Source organism: Notechis scutatus, chromosome 3 (assembly GCF_049901735.1).
Source record: "Notechis scutatus isolate UNSWTSFEM ecotype Mainland chromosome 3, rNotScu1.2, whole genome shotgun sequence".
Taxonomy (NCBI): Eukaryota; Metazoa; Chordata; class Lepidosauria; order Squamata; family Elapidae; genus Notechis; species Notechis scutatus.
The window spans coordinates 87143476-87161146 of NC_142011.1; the positions used below are offsets into that span (position 1 = coordinate 87143476).

Below are 17671 nucleotides of genomic sequence, written 5' to 3' on the forward strand. Positions count from 1 at the left end.
GGCCCTCATTTTACCGAAGGATAGAAGGCTGAATCAACCTTGAGCCAGTGAGGATCGAACTGCTGGCAGCTGGCAGTCAGCAGACTAGTACTGTGTTCTAACCACTGCGACACAACGCCTCTTGATTATATATATTTATTAAAAGGAATGCCATGTGTGAGATTCTTCCCAGAACATTTGGGCAATACTTAAGTTTTAGATTTCTTTTTCCACATGGGGGCAGGGGCAAGTTGTACTTTTTTTGAGAATACACATTTGATGTGTACAATCAAATAATTTTGTATTTATAAATCTTGTAACTGTAATTTTAATCATATTTTTATCTAATGCATGGATTTTCTCTGACATAACTTGATTTTTTTCCCCCCGTAACAGAAAAAAAAATATATTTTTACTAACATGCAACGTTTTGGCAGTAGTAGCCCAAGAGGTAAAGGAAAATCATCTGCCATTTCCTCCTGTTGCTTTTCCCTACGACCTTTGGCAGACCCATCACTATGATGCCTGGGTCAGGCCAGCCAGCTGATCCCCTTATCATGTCTCTGGAGAATATCTTCAAAATAACTCATTGTGAGGTTGCTGTAGTCTGCACAAAGTAGATTGCGACCTTCTAATGATTGTTGCTCTTACATTCGTGTCACAGTGACACATATTGTGTGATCTGCTATGGTAGCAAGGCACTCGGGATTTTTCCACATTTTAGAAACAAAAGCATCTTTTCCAGATGTCTTCAGGAACTTAACAATTTCAGTTTGGGCTGGAATCCAACACCTGACTTCTTCCATTGCCTGAAATTGGGAGTCTATTAAATTGATTGCCAGTACTTTACTATGAGACAATGGCATATAACAAAATGAAAAATAACACATTCCTAATATCTAAACTTATTACACAAAACCTGGACATGCAATCTTATCTATTGAGTAAAATAGATATTTTTCCTCTGTTGAGGAAAAATAGACATCCCAGGATCCTTTGTAGAGTTAGAAAATTATGGCTAAATCAGTGTAGGTTCTTGATTAAGTCAAAAACCTGGCAAAAGCTGACATAGCATGATACTTTCAGCAAAGATGTCAGCCAGCACAAGAAGTTTATTTTATTTTTATTTTATTTTATTTTATTTATTTGTTTGTCAAACATGTACACGATAACAAGTATAGGGATGAACATAAACAAGAACAAAGGAAGTAAATACAGATAAACGGGGACAGTAAGACAGGGATGGTAGGCATGCTGGTGCGCTTATGCATGCCCTCTTTAAGGACCTCTTAGGAATGGGGTGAGGTCCATGGTAGACAGTTTGAGATTGAAGCTGTGAGGGGTTGAGGCTGTAACAATGGAGTTGGATAGGGCGTTCCAGGCGTTGACCACTCTGTTGCTGAAGTCGTATTTTCTGCACTCGAGTTTGGAGCGGTTTACCTTGAGTTTGTATCAATAGTTTGTCTATGTATTATTGTGATTGAAGTTGAAAAAGTTGTTGACAGGCAAGAAGTTATAGCAGACAATTTTGTGAGCTATGCTTAGATTAGACCACAGGTGGCACAGTTCTAGATTGTCCAGATTTGGTTTCTTCACATAGAAATTCCTTCAAATGTACTGGGCACGTTTGTGGCAATAATAAGATATTGGTAATTTTGACAAAACATTCCTATAGACTAAAGGAAACGGTGAATAATTTTATTCATTATGTTTAGAGGATCTATATTCCACTTTTCTGTTAATAAATGATTCTCAAATCCTTTAGTGCAAAAACGGAAATCACTATAATAAACATAAGGCACTAAAACTTACCCTCTGTTAAATAGGCAAGGCCTTCTATAGCAACTTAAATAAAGCATATTTTTTTTTTGCCTGCTAATAAAAGGATCACAGTGGAAGCTATTTTACATTCCCTTATCAGGGAATTTGGGAACCAATGTTGAACATTACTTAGAACTATAGTTCATTTTGTCCTGGAGAAAATCTGTCTATGAGATCATTAAAATTTAACTCTGACTTGGTTGCAGATAATCACAAGTCATCTATCTATCTATCTATCTATCTATCTATCTATCTATCTATCTATCTATCTATCTATCTATCTATCTATCTATCTATCTATCTATCTATCTATCTGATAAAGCTCAGATATTTAATGTTGAAAGATACAACCAGTTCATAGTCATTCTTATATCTTACTCAGTTTCTTCATAATAATAATTATATAGTGTTTCTATTTTGACAGGGACCAGGGTTGAATTTTTATTTGACTATTTTAATGCTGAACTTCTTCTGAACCATTTAACCCGGTGCTACCATTTCAAGCACCCCTGTAGCACACACAAATATGACTAACTGCAATTCTGTGTGTGGTTTTGGCTCATTACCTCCCAGTACTTCCCTGCCGCCCCATGCTGTTTCAACTGGTTTTGTACAGTGCTCTCCTGAAGTACAGAGAAGGGAAGGCAATGATACAATCTCCAGAATTCAGAAAGTACACAGTGTGGCTAACAATTTTCTAAGCAAGGATATCTGATCATGTAAGAGTGAGCTGTGTGTTCTTTGTTTTGTCAATAATGGAGAGTGCATTCTTTTGAATGTTTGGTTTGGAAATATTTAGGCTTCCTTTGGCTAGATATTTTTTTAAGGGGAGGAGGGAGCAAGAATATAATTTTTCTAAGCGTGGTCATAGTGAACCCAGCAACTGTGAATTGATTAGCCAAGAAGTGGGGAGATACAGTATAGTAGTAAGATGCTTTTCTATCTCCATAGTGTTCCTTTGGGGTCTGGGACACTGCATTTTGCCTAGTGTTCTAATGTGTGACAGAAAGGAAGATTCCTCTAAAACCCAACCAGTCTCTCCTCTTAGGCTTGTACCAAGTTCCTCTCCTTGTCCCTTGAGCATGAACTTTTAGAGTGGGATACTGTGAGTAGCATGTTTTTTGGCTTCAGGTACCAGGCTTGGCAATGGTAATGTGCATGACTGAAAAGAAAATACTACATTAAAACAGTCCTTAATTTTATACATTTGACCATACCCAGAGAACATGATCCTTTCTGGCTAAGAGCAATTGGTAGTTTAATACAGTGGTCCCCAACCTTTTTGTACCAGGGACCAGTTTCAAGCAGAAACACTTTTTCAAGGACCGGGGGAGTCCAAGTTTGGTGGTTTGCTTGCAGACGTTTCATTACCTGACTAGGTAACATCTGATGTTGTTACCTAGTCAGGTAATAAACGCCTGCCAGCAAACCACCAAGTTCAGGGAGCGCCCGGCCCTGCCTCCCTCAGCCCCATCCCTCAGGTGTCTCCCTCCCTCCCGCAGGTGTCTGCCTCCTCCTCAGGTGTCTGCCTCTCTCTCTCAGTCGCTCTCGCTGCTCCACCAGCCCAGGAAGAAACTGCTTCAAAGAAGCCGGGGCGGGTGGTGGCTTTTCCTGTCGCCGCAGCTCCTCCGAGCGCCCGTTTACCCCACCCCCGCCGCGCGCTGCGTTCAATCCACAGTGCTCCGTTCTGCCTGCCTGCCTTCTTCGTTTCGGAGCAGGTTCGGCTGATAAAAAGAGGCGAATAGTTATTATTCTCACCAGAAACGAAGAAGGCAGGCAGGCAGGCAGAACGGAGCACTGTGGATTGAACCGCGCGCGGGCGGGCGGGATGGGGGTGAACGGGCGCTTCGGATGAGCTGCGGCCACCCCACCCCCCAGCTTCTTTGAAGCAGTTTCTTCCTGGGCTGGTGGAGCAGCGAGAGAGCGACTGAGAGAGGAATGAGGCGGGAGGAAACCGAAGCCGCTGAGCCAGAGAGCAGGACAGGCTTTGGTTGCTTCCTCCCTCCCCTTCTCTCATTTGTGTCCTTGATCCCCGATCCCAGCAGCATTCACCGAAGGCGAAGAAAGCTGCCATTTTTTAAATTTTTTTTTATTTGCGGCCCGGTACAGAGTGCTCCACGGACCGGGACCGGTCCGCGGCCCGGTGGTTGAGGACCCCTGGTTTAATACATGTAGAAGGCCCCAGCTTTGGGAAGAGTGCAACAAAGCCAAAGTTGGCTATCTTTACAGCATGACTTATTAAGTATTAAAGCTTCCTCATCTGACTTATACCTACATTTGCTCTGACTTGTATTCAGCTGTTGAGTTTTTCCCTAAGCAATCTAAGGAAATCCTGTATCCATCTTGCTACTCTTTCTATCATGCCTTAGTTTTGATCAACTTTCTGATGATGATATGAATGGATAAACCACATTCTGAGCAAAGCCTTCCTGATGCCAGAACAATATTCTTAACCTTGCTCAACATGGGTATTTCTCAATTTATAGCTAGTTGCTTAACAAGCCATTTGGAGTTCTGATGGACTCAAAAAATTATTCATGACTTGTCTTCAAAGTTACAACTGCCACACCACCCCTGTGGTTATGTGATACCATTTCAGGCACTTTTTCATTTCATCTCATGTTTATGACTGGTTGCAGTGTCCCTCAGTCAAGTTTGGCCATATTTTTTTGCTGCTTTCCAGGCAACAACAAAAACACCCATTAGATAAGCTGGATTCAGTCTTATGACCGTGTGATTTGCTTAAACACCACGTGATTTGCTTAATGACCACACAATTCACTGAATTTTGGTGATTCACTTAACAACTGTCATAAAATCAAGCCTGGTCAGTGATTCAACTTATAGCTGCAACAACTTGCAACCAAAATTCTGCACTCAGTTGTGGTTGCAAATTGAGGATCGTGTGTGTGTGTGTGTATGTGTGTGTGTATATCTGCCGAAACGTTGCTACAACTTTAAAAGCACAACTACAATGACGTGGGAAAATACCCGAACAAAGCTGAATGCCATACATGTAAGTACCCACGAAAACTTAAGAAGATAGATAGATAGATAGATAGATAGATAGATAGATACCGTAGATAGATATAGATAGATATATGTATAGATATAGATATAGATATAGGTATATGTATAGGTATAGATATAGATATAGATATTAACATTAACATTCATTGTGACTTGCCTTGAACATTGTCACTTTAATAATCTGTATGTTTCCTGTTTGTTTCTGTGAGCATTCATATATAGGTAGTTCTCGACTTAGGAACAGTTCCTTTAGTGACAGTTCGAAATTACAACGGACTGAAAAAAATTGCTTATGACCATTTTGTACTCTTACGACCATTGCAGCATCCTCATGGTCATGTGATCAAAATTCAGATGCTTGCCAACTAACTCATATTTGAGAAGTTCTTGGTGCTCACTGAGCTTGCTTGTTTTCTTGCATTACCTAGCACTGATGATGTTACCTAGTTTGGGTAATGAAACATCTGCAAGAAATCAAGGAACCTCAGAGAACACCAAAGACCCCTCACATCAACCCTGAGCTACAAATATTCTCCTTTATTAGTGACTCATATTTACAACAGTTGCAGTGTCCCAGAGTCATGTGATCACCTTTTAAGTCTTTCTGACAGGCAAAAATCAATGGGGAAAGCAGATTCACTTAACAACCATTTTACTAACTTAACAACTGCAACGATTCACTTAACCACTGTGGCAAGAAAGGTCATAAAATGGGACAAAATTCACTTAACAAATGTTTTGCTTAGCAGCAGAAATTTTAGGCTCAATTGTCATCATAAGTTGAGGACTATCTGTAAAGTTCACATGGATGCAACTTTAGGCGATCTTTCATAACAAGTAATATATTAAGAAAATCAATAAAATCACCCCTTAGAAAAGGCAGGATATCTGCATAGACCTAATCTTTTTGTTGCTCCTTCAGTTATTCTTAAAGTGGTCCATAATTTGGATGTTATTAATATGGGAGCATAGTTTGCAATTGCAGAGAAGTCCTTGAGGAATCTAAACACATGAGTTGGCATCTTAATTTCCTAACCTTCCAGCATTCCTGACTTCCTTTGTACGACCTTTTTCTCTCTTGTTTTTGAAGAGATAAGGTTATAACTCTCTGGTTTAGTTCAAAAAGTCCTCCATTTCAAGATAGCTCCAGCTTATTTATACAAAGCACAGAAAGAGTATGGAACGGCAAGCCAAAGAAATTAAAAGCATGAAATGAGGAAAAAAAAAAAAAAAGGAACAGAAACAGAGTTAAAACTGGTTTACACCAACATTGTTCACTTTATCTCTTTGAATCCACTAAATCAGGGGTGTCCAACCTTGGCAACTTTAAGACTTGTGGACTTCAACTCCCAGAATTCCTCAGCCAGCTTTGCTGGCTGAGGAATTCTGGGAGTTGAAGTCCACAAGTCTTAAAGTTGCCAAGGTTGGACACCCCTGCACTAAATCATCCTTTACTTCTGTCATGTCCATACACTGATTCATATATTGCCTTAGGTTCATTAAACTTCTCTTTTTCACAAACTCATCAACTTCATCCAGTGACAGTTTTGGACTTTCCCATTCTTTCAACCATTTACTCTTCATATATTTCTTTGCACTTGGATCCTAATTTACATTCTGTATGACCAACCAACCCCCCCCCCTCAACCTTCTTCCTTCTTATTTTTGAATTCCTCCTTTTCTCAGCACCCATTCATTCCTCACCCTGTCTCCTTCCTTTGCGATACTCCATTCTTAAATAGCCCATCCTTACTGCATGTAACTTTGCTTGATGTTTTTCCTAATTGTACCCTTCTCTCACTTCCACATAACAAAGTAGCAAAAAGCACATACCTATCGTTCTTCACCATTGTGGGTAAAACTTGCTGTTGTTAATTCCTGATTTCCTGTGAAACAGCCCATAATCTTAGCATTTGAACTCTTCATTACATCATGGTCTCTGTCACATGTGGACCCTTGACCTAGAACCATACCGTCATCTACATACCGAAAGACATGTATAATACATCACCACATGCACCAAAAGTAATCCTCAAGTTATGACTTTAATTGAGCCCGGCAATTACAGTCGTTAAGTCGTGATATGGATCACCATGTGACTGGGCTTGATTTTATTCCCTTTTTCAGCATGGTCGTTAAGTGAAAACCCGAATCATAAATGAATGCCATGGTTGTTAAGCAAAGCCATTGTTCTCTATGAGTCCGCAAAACAATGTATGCATTTAGTATCTGCCTTTTATTATTTTTATAAACAACTCAAGGCGGCGAACATATTTGATACTCCTTCTTCCTTCTGTTTTCCCCACAACAACAACAACAACACGGTGAGGTCAGTCTGAAAGCAAATGAGTGGCCCAAAGCCACCCAGCCGGCTTTCATAGCTATGGTAGGACTAGAACTCAGAGCTCCCGGTCTCTAGCCAGGCGCCTTAAATACTAGATCAAACTGGCTCTCCAGTCTGGAACATGGGCAATTAGTAGTTTCACTTTTGCTCTGGGATACCTGCCCATGTCCTCCCCACCACTCCACATGTTCTCAAGACGCTCTAGGTAATGTCAGCCACCATCCAGGTAAGACATGTGGATTTGTGTAAGACTGTAAGTATCCCTAAGGACATTTCAGAGTGGCTGGTCACACAGTTTGGGGAAAGTCTTCAATGACCTTAGCATAGCCAACAGCAATGGGTGGCTGCAGCTGTTTGCACACCCTGTTGACAATGGCAATAGGATTTGACCAGTGAGCCATGAGCAAAGAGAGATGACTGGTTCTGCTACTTTCAGTTTTTTAGTCCTCTTTAAAGCAAGGATCAGATGTTCCATGAATGCCTATTGCTCAACGTAGTTGACGAGTTAGTCATAACACTTGCAGTGCAAAGCAGGTTTTTATGAGTCTCACCTTCTTCCCAAGTATCATCGCACTTCCCTTAAAATATAAAAATACCTGTCTGCCTGTCTGCCGGGGCATCTTTGCAAGGCTGCTAGAAAAACTCGTTTTTCTGCATCCCTGAAGAGGGTGAGAACTTTTGATTTCTCTAGAGTTGCTAGGATACCGCTTGTTATGATAAATTGATTACTTCGGTGTCACCAGTGTGGCAGCAATAGAAGCACACATCCTGGCCTTTCTCCTTGTTCTTAAAGCTGCCAAACTCACCAGGGTTTAGAAGAGGGCACAGCAGAACTAGCAGGCAACTGGGAAAAGGAGAATATGAGGCAGTGGGGGTGTAAGTACAGCAGAGAGATCCAGAGACCAGTTGAGTTATTTGTTCTCAGGCTAGTTGATAGGTTTTCTTTATTTTATCTATTTATTAGATTTTTGTCCTGCCTTCGTTACTTTATAAGTTACCCAAGGTGGTGAACATACGTATTACTCCTTCCTCCCTCCTATTTTCCCCCATAATAACAACCTTGTGAGGTGGGTTGGGGTGAGGGAGAGAACAACTGGCCCAAAGTTACCAGCCAGCTGGTATAGGATAGGGCAGTGGTGACTAAGCCTTTTGGGTTCCCATGCTGGAAATTGCCGAAAAAGGCAATGCGCGTGGGGGGGCCCACGCACCCTGCGCATGCACACGAGATCCCCCTGTGCACCCTGAGCATCTGTGCACATGCGCGCACATCTCCCATGCGCCCCTGCACCCTGCACACGCACGCCAGATACTTGAGAATCAGCTGTCAGGCGGGCAGGGTGCGCACATGCGCAGTGGGGCTCTTCCGGGTGATCTCTTGCATGCCACGTCCGGCACGCCATAGGTTCGCCATCACAGAGATAGGATGAAGGGACACTAATTCTTCTGATTTCTGATTTCTTACACTAATTCTTCTGATTTCTAGTCACATCAGAAGTTTAATGTGACTGAAATGATGGGCTCTCCCATCTGATTTTCTGATTTTTCTTAATGGGTTGATTTTTCTTGATGAGTTATTGCATCACCTCACCGGGGCAAGAATGTCTGTCTCACATCCAGCAATTTTGTGCATTGTCTTATTACTGTCTGTATGTTCTTTCTTTCTTTTTTTTAAAAGACCTTGTTGTGGGCGATTTGGCTTTCGCCCAACCACAGGTGTGTTATAGATACAGCACTTCACTCAACATAGTATTGTGTCTAGCCAAAGTGGCCTACAGTCACTGACAGCATCTATCCAGAGCTTCGTGCTGATAAAAAAAGTGCTTTGGGGCTGTGGAGGCGCAACTAAAGCACAGGTTTGTTAAAGCATCCAGGGTTTTCCCCAGGATTTCACAGCTGCCTTGTGAGTCCAGAACAAGATACATTTCCAGACAGGTGTGACACCCTATGCACTCCAAAGCACTGCCCCCCTTCAAATTTGCATTTATATTTAATTTGCATATCCCTACAAATACATTATGTTTATGTTCAATATTACTCAAGAACCATTTTAATTAACAGAGTGAAAACACACACATACACACGTACCAGAACATCTTCATAGCGCCTGTTTGGTCTGGTGGTTAAGGCACCAGGCTAGAAAGCAGGAGGCCAGGAGTTCTGGTCCCACCTTAGCCATGAAAGCCAGCTACTTGATCTTTGGCCAGTCAGTCTCTCTCTCTCTCAGCCCAATTCGCCTCACAAGAACTGTTGTTATGAGGAAAATAGGAGGAGGAAGATAGGTTGGATATGTTTGCTACCTTGAGTGAGGGTGGGATTTCAATAAATAAATAAATAAATAAATAAAATTGAGAATTGCTGAGGATTCTGAGCACAGCCAAAATATCAAAAGCAGGAAACAACTCAGCGGAAAGACGCAGACAATGAAACATTCTCTACCAAACATATTAGATCTGTATTTACTAACTGGAGATTAAGGCCAGTGGTGATTTTTGCTTTTACACTGAGGTACTAGATTCTTGCCTGTTTGGTGATTTAAATGCATGCTAAAGCACATTTAAATGTTCACCTTAAATGCTGCTAAATACATCTTGAGCTGCTATAATGGGCTTTTAGAAAATATTTTTTTAAAAAAACATAGGACACATAACAAGCATGCCCCTTTCCTAAAGTCTAAGAAAAGTTTGGCCAGACTCATATAAATAGTCTAAGACCCACGAAAACCGGATATGCACAACTAATAGCAGGACTATATTTTAAGCAACCTAGCTGCATACACACCCACCAATTGTAGTTATTTTGCCACACTGATTCTTTCTTGGGAGCGGGGAAAAAACTCCTTGTAAATTGAGCTGTGTCCTGTCGGCAAAGAGGGAATACAGCAATGTTTGTGAGGTGCCTTTGTGAATTCAGGCAATTAGTGGCCTTACAAAGAGGCTCTGGCACAGAATGTGGAAATAGATTGTTGCGCTACCAGGATTTTACTCACAAAGACCAGCTTCACTAATAGATCCCTGCTCCAACGAAGACCTCAAGGCTTCCTTCAGCAAAATGGCAGGGCATTCAAGACAAGTCTTTGCTGGAAAGATTTGGGAACAATGTCATTTTCCAATTTTATTTCACTTGGGAACATCTAGAGATCTTCAATTTGAAATTAAAACACACTGGATTTTTTTTTTTTTCATCACCATGATGTGTCTGAAAACTGATGTTTTCCTCCATATTTAGCCTGTTTGGCTGACATTTAATCCCTGCGAGGCTAGAAGCTCTGATTTCTTCACTGGAAGCAGTAAATGTCAGTTGAATACATTTGCTATATTCAATAGACTGAAGCCGCTTTCATCTGGAGAGTGTTGAAGTTCATAATCTGCCATGGTTGGGGGCAAGGAATGTGGAAGGAAAAATGATTTTTGGTACTTTTCTCCGGTTTTCCAGGCAAGGATTAATATATTGCACATTAAAAAGCTGTTTTGTCTCTTGGTTTTTAGAAACCACATTAGATGTTCATTCATTCGTAAAAAATTCTGCTCTATCTTAAGGAGGTTGCGTAATTAATTATTTTTGAATTTTAGATGGCTCAATTCTTGTGTGTGTTTTTTCTCAGATAGGTTGCCTGTTTTCCCCAAGGCTTACCCCTTAACATTTTGGATGGCAATTTTAAATGTTCACACCTGTGGTCTATGCTGTGAATCACAAAGCACACAGGCCTTCAAGAGAAGACCTACTGGTCAATGTATAATGCTCTGTGTGTAGATGTTTTCACAATCTGTGCACCCTCCTTGCACACTGAGTCAGCAGCCTTGTGCCTTAAAATGCATTTTAGGAAATCGGGATCTGAAATTCAGAATTAGGATCTGGATATAGTCAATATTGTTACCAAAAGTCAAGCTGAGCTTGAGGGAGACTTACCATGTGTATATAGAAGCTTTATTAAAAATAGGAACATTGCCTGGTAAATTTAATTAGTTTAAATTTGCATCAATCTTCAGACCGTCTTCCTGAAGATCAAATAATATTATTTTGTATTTATACACTTCCTGGACTTGTTACTACATGTGAGTGTTATAAGAAAGATTCCTTTCGGTGTGAGAGTGAGAGTGAGAATTCGTTTTCCCAGGTAGTCCTTCCACGTGCAATTTCTATATCTATGCTTACAGTGTGTCGCTTTATTATTTGGGGTGCCTTCTTAGTCTATTTAAAAGATTTTCAGCTTTGAAAAGAAAAAAAAAAACACTAGTCATTTGGAAAAATATTTGGACAAGGTCCTGGAAAATGGCAGTGGAGATGGGGTAGGAATCGTTGGTATACTTGCAGAGCAAGATCTCTCTCAAGTTTTGTGAGATTCAGTCCAGGTGTTGCCAGTTTCTATTAGAATAGATTGTGAAAGTCATTTGGTGGTAAGTTATATTTAGGAGAAAATGCAGTAGAGAAAGGGTAAATAGTACAAAGAATTCTGAGGTGCTCTGTTGAGTTAAAAATGATTCTCAGCTGAGCATACAAAATAATAATAAATACTGTAGAATTCAAGAAATATTTCCATTTATTTCCATTAGAGACTGTTATACAAGAGACTAAGTTAGACTTAAACCAGACCACTGCTTTTTTTCTTTCTGGCTAGTTATCTCCCCCATGACCTATGAATGTAATTTTCTAAGGCCAAATTGTAACAAATTCATGGATGACTCATGCTAACCACATTCTCAATTCCTCTTCTTCCCACAGAAATGTTGGATGGTCCCAATGCACCCTGTGCTTTCCCCTGCTTTTGTCTGAAAACATTGTAGGAGGGGAGAAGTGTTAGACTGTGGTGGGAAAAAAAAAATCAGCCATCTGGGAATATTTTTCCCGACTAAAAAGGATATATTAAGAGGCATAAGCTTTTTGTGATCTGCATCATCGGATGAAAAAAGCTGCAGCTCATAAAAGCTTATGCCTTTCAATACATTCTGTTAGTTAATGTCAGCAAAAGCAACCAGATCCACTCGTGAAAGGTTCAAGTCATCAACTATATTGTGTTCTGCCTCTATTTACAAGAATCTCCCCAGGCTGGGAACAACCAAATAAGGTTATGCCTCTCATAGCTGTGCAAAGACTCACGGCTAGTTCCCTGCTTGACCTTTCCTTCCTGACTGGCTGGGAGTTTCCCAACAGTTGGAAAAGGGGCTACCAGACTCCTTCTGAGGTTCTGTTTTTCCCGATAGTTTTTGTTCCAGAAATTCACATGCCGTAGGCTCCTATTGAGGTATACATTATTCTCGTGTAAAAAGTTTCAGGAAGGCCTAGATTATTTTTTTTTTAAAAAGTGGGGAAATGCTCTCCATCAAATCTTCAGAATGTCAAGGTTCCAAATAATATGTCCCATGCAGTAAGAACTCTGAGGCAGGCATATTCTTTGAAGAACATTTTATTGGAACATATCAAATTGGCAATTTCTTGGTGGAAAACCGGCTCTGGGTTCCCAGGGGTTTTACACCCAATTAAAAGTTGAACTTTGTTACTTCCCCTCCAGAGTCACTCATCACATGGTCCAAACAGCAGTCTCCTCCTTCTATGCACCTGCACCAATGTCCTTGATTCCCAGAGGAAAGAATTTTATTTTGGCTACAACATCCCAGCTATCTCTTCACCCTCCTCCCTGGCCCCTTCTCTCCAGGCTGTGTCAGAAGAAAACTCCCTAGAGAAACCGCTACAAAGGAAAAAGGGCCACAGTTCGGCCACCTTCAGGGTTGACACAGAATTTATGAGAGAACCCCAACTGCATATTAAGGGAAGTGAATCCAGGAGCAGACATTGGCATTCCATTTTAATCCCTCCCCCACTTCCCCCAAAACTCTTCATTGAGTCCATAATAACCTTGACCATCTACCACGGAACCATGCAGTGTGATTAGAAAAGATTGGGCATAGGCTTGTTTTATATCTTTCTACAGCCCCTAATAGCGATCTTATTGGTTTTATTGCATGCCCCCACCCACTTCTCCTTTTCCACATACAGTACCTTCCTCCTTTCAGTTAAGTTCACAATGTCTTTCTTTCTATAAGGGAACAGAATAGGATTTCTTTGCCTATCCCAAATTTCTCACAATATATCACTTTATGTTTATTTTGATAAAGGGCAGCTTCCTTGTGATTTTTTTATTGGGGGTGGGGTGTAAAAGTACTCCTCAATTTCCAACCACAATTGGGAATCAGAATTTGATTGCTGAGCATGAAGGTGGTTAATGATTTTATGACTTTGGGGGCATGGTTTCTAAGGGAATTACTGTAGTTGTTAAGTGAATCAAGCAGTCTTTAGTGAATTGGCTTCCTCTGTTGACTTTGCATGTCAGAAACAGGCTGGGGGGTTTGCCAATGGCAATTCCATGACCCCAGGAGGCTGCAACCATTGTAAATACATGCCAGTTGCCATTTTGATCATGATATCAAGGGGGTGCTGTGACAGCTGTAAGTGTGAGGACTGGTCACTTTTTTCAGTGCAATTGTAACTTTGAACTGTCACTAAATGAAAGGTTGCAAATCAAGGACTTCCTGTATTTAGAAACTATTCATCAGGGATCAGAATGCAGCTGAGATCTTTTAACTAAAGGGGACTTAAACACAACATGTCCTAGAGTAGGGGCGTCAAACTCAAGGCCCGTGGGCCAGATCTGGCCCATGGGGTGTTTACATCTGGCCTGCAGAGCCACCCTGGAAACAGCGAAGGCTCGCAGCCCGCCTGGGCTCCGTTTTCACTGGCAGAGTGCTAACAAAACAAACCACTAGCAAAATTGGCATTTGATCGCACAAGTGACGTCAAGCTGGCCATGCCCCCCCAGCCCCCCCCCCCCCAAGGTCAAACACAACCCTGATGCGGCCCTCAATGAAATCGGGTTTGACACTTCTGTTCTAGAGTAAATACGAACCACAGAAATGGCAACCACATATGCCCCAGAAAGGAGATTTGAATTTACTAAGGGAGAAGACAACCATTCCAAGAAAAACATCCGTGGAGAACTCAGAGGATGAGAAAGAGCAGTGAAAGGAGAGGTGATATTCACTGGAAAACTATTTATTGGGGGAAATGGCATTGAAAGGAAGCACTATTAAGGGACAATGCCATGAAAATATGAAAACACTCACAAAGCACTCAGTAGGGGAACTAACAGTCAGTGGGAAATAGCATTGAAAGGAAACAGCTTTCATTGGGAAATAGCATTTAAAACAATAAGCAGTATTGAAGGGGTGGAAGTGAACAGCCCTGCAGGGGTAACAGTGGAACAGCTTGTATGGTGCACTTTTAATAGGAAGGGGGAGTCCAATACATGTTCTTTATTGCTGTAGAGAGGGAAGAAGAGAGCCAAGCACGATTTTTTTGGAGAAGCCAGAGAAAGGGGAGGTACAGCTGTCTTAAATGTGGGGGATTGGGAGTTCAGAAGAAAGAGGGGAAAATAAATGTAACAGGTCAGAGGTAGTGGAAGAAGACAACCATAAGTAAGGACAGATAGTCAATTAGAAAGGAGGAAGGAAGCGAAAAGACAGGTGTTCCTTTTATGGTGCAAGGATGATGACCATGGCCTCCAGACATTTGCAAGAGGAGGAGAAGGAATGAGGTCTTTATCATTAAGTACTTAGCTCTTTGTCTGAGTTGACTTAGTACTCTCCTTGCCTTCCTGAACTCACAGGATCTATGAATTTGGATTAGTTCAGGGAGTAGATATTGGTTCGTTGCTCCTTTGTCTAATCTGGATTCAACTGACGAGACAAAATCAGATACTTCTTCCAGGCTGTGAAGTCCAATTAAGCGGGATCTGCCCTAGGAACCTGGAAAGGTTGTACTTCTGAAGTGTAAAGAAGCGTAGGAAGGAGGAGATCAAGGAAGGAGGGCTTATATGGCCATCTTGAAGATGAGACTGCTTATCCAAATCACTGGGAAATCAGAGCAGGCCTCTGGCTATAGTGACCAGCCTCAAGTCCAGGCAATTAAGGAATGTGAACCTCAGGCTGCTCAGAGAATTCCCTGGAATAAATCAAGTTTGCAAGGAGGAAATAAACTCAAGACCTTGCACCCAGCTTCTATATTCATCTCAAGTAACTTCAACTAAAACATAAGGTTTCTCTCTTCCCGATTGTCCAAAAAGTTGGATTTTTAAAAAACTGCATTTCCCAATATGACTTATTCAGAAGGGGTAGTGAATCATCTCCTCACTTAAGCCAAAGTACACAAAAGGCATCCCAGTTCTGATTGGCTTACAAATCTGCTTTGGCCTGCTTGTTCAAGATGGGGAACATTGATTAAATCTTTAATCCAGTCACCTTTTCAACTTAATGTTAAAGTGCGTCTTTCCAATGTTTAAGCTTTACTCCTATGTCAACGTTACCTTTTTATCTTGTCTTTGTATTTTGCGTTAAATCTGGATTCATTTTATAGTTCTTTTTGTACTGTGCATATCTACTGTATATATTCTTGTTGCTTAACATATTTTTAAGATTTCTGGACAGTTTGATGAATTCTTTTATTTCCTTTTTTTTAGGTGCTGTGCAATGGCCCAGGAACGTGTGTTCCCATATGTCTATCTGCCTTATTACTCAAAATACTGGGACTAAAGAAAATAACCATTGTGTACGTCGAGAGCATCTGCCGTGTTGAAAACCTATCTCTGTCCGGAAAAATTCTTTACCACTTTTCAGATTACTTCATTGTCCAGTGGCCTGCTCTAAAAGAAAAATATCCTAAATCTCTCTATTTTGGGAGAATAGTGTGACATGCTACAGACAAATATAACTAATTCCAGTATGACCACTAAACATTTTTGGGAGTCTGAAAATTTCTTTCAAACTAGACCTGATGGTAAATCAAACAGACTGTATGTGTCTGCCATCCGAGGTCACATAGTTGACACCAGTGGTGGGATTCAAGTTTTTTTTTTTACTACCGATTCTGTGGTTGTGGCTTGCTGGGCGTGGCAGGAGAAGGATACTGTAAAATCTCCATTCCCACCCCACTCCAGGGGAAGGTTACTGCAAAATTCCATTCCCTCCCCACCACCCCACTAACCTGCTTTCCAGCTCCATTCTCCTATGCAGGGCAACAAAAGAAGACCCAACCAATCAGCTGGGACTCTGGAGGCAGAGAATAGATGGGGGCGGGGCCAGTCAGAGGTGGTATTTGCTAGTTCTCAGAACTACTCAAAATTTCCGCTACCGGTTCTCCAGAACTGGTGAGAACCTGCTGAATATCACCTCTGGTTGACACCCTGGGAATACTGCTGCTTTGTTACTAGTTCCTAAATCTGTGATGTAATTATTATTATTTTTACTTCCTCCCAAATCTGCTATATATATATTATTTTTGTACTCTACTACTATAATTGCTTTTAATTGTTTTTATTATTGCCATCCAGAGTCACTTGTCTGAGATGGACAGCTGTAGAAATTAAATAAGGATGAATGGATTAATATGACACCAGTACTGATGTGTTATGACATGGCGTTAAAATATAAAGACAAAGCTTGGGATGTGATGTGAACTGAACTACCATCTCAGAATTGAGAAATTACTGCTACATTCCCGTTTGTTACGCTTGACTAAACTTTTTTTTCCACAAAGTTTGCCAAGGTTTGACAACAGTAGTTAAGACGTCAGTATACTGTAGAGTCCCATTGAACTTTCTATGGAAAAAGGTCAATTGAGAAGATGCTAGTTGGAGCAAATAGAGGTTCTCCTTGCCAATTATCCCTGACTCCCTCCAGATATAGAACTATGTTTTAAGATTCAGATCATACAGCCTCATTTCAGAGGCCAATGAGATAGAAGTGTGTGTGTGCGAGAGAGATTCTAGTTTTGGTGTAACAATGTTCATTTCTTCTACTCAAGCAATAAAATACAGGTAGTCCTCGACTTACAACAGTTCAATTAGTTACCGTTCAAAGTTCAAAGCACTGAAAGAAGTGACTTATGACCATTTTTCATACTTTTGAGCGCTGCAGTATCCCCATGGTCATGTAATTCACATTCAGATGCTTGACAACTGACTGAAGGTTGCCGTGTCCCAGTAGGATCATATGATCCCCTTTTGCGACCTTCTGACAAGCAAAGTCACTGGGGAAAACAGATTCACTTAACAACCGTATTAACTCATTTAAGAAATGGAAGTGATTCACTTAACAAATGCAGCAGGAAACATCTTTCAATGGGGCAAATCTCACTTAGCAAATTTCTCACTTAGCAACCTAAATTTTGGGCTCAGTTGTTGTAAGTTGAGGACTTGCTGTATCTGCTGACTATTTTAAGGGTAAAGGGAACAATCAAATTAACCTGGCCCCACAACAGTTTTCACTCTGCTTCTGCTTTTCCAAAACAATCCAAACAATCTGCTATCCCATTTCACACACACCCCTAATCTTTTGGCCTAACAGAGAAGCCCTGTGATTTAAAGTACAGTTCTTAAAGCCTTGTCTTGAATTGTTAAGAAATAAAAGAAGTACTGGATGCCACAAACAGAAGCATCAGTTATTGTCAAGA

The 17671-nt window shown here is 40.9% G+C and overlaps 1 protein-coding gene across 1 annotated transcript in view; it reads left to right on the top strand.

Annotated features, from left to right (window-relative positions):
• The window catches only part of ALG14 (ALG14 UDP-N-acetylglucosaminyltransferase subunit), a 33720-nt gene extending 17063 nt beyond the window's left edge, over positions 1–16657 (top strand). Inside the window, exon 4 of the mRNA XM_026671849.2 lies at positions 15681–16657. Within this exon, the coding sequence (XP_026527634.1) occupies positions 15681–15911 (231 nt within the window). The 3' untranslated portion in view covers positions 15912–16657. The remainder of the gene's footprint in view (positions 1–15680) is intronic.
• The last annotated feature ends 1014 nt before the right edge of the window (positions 16658–17671 follow it).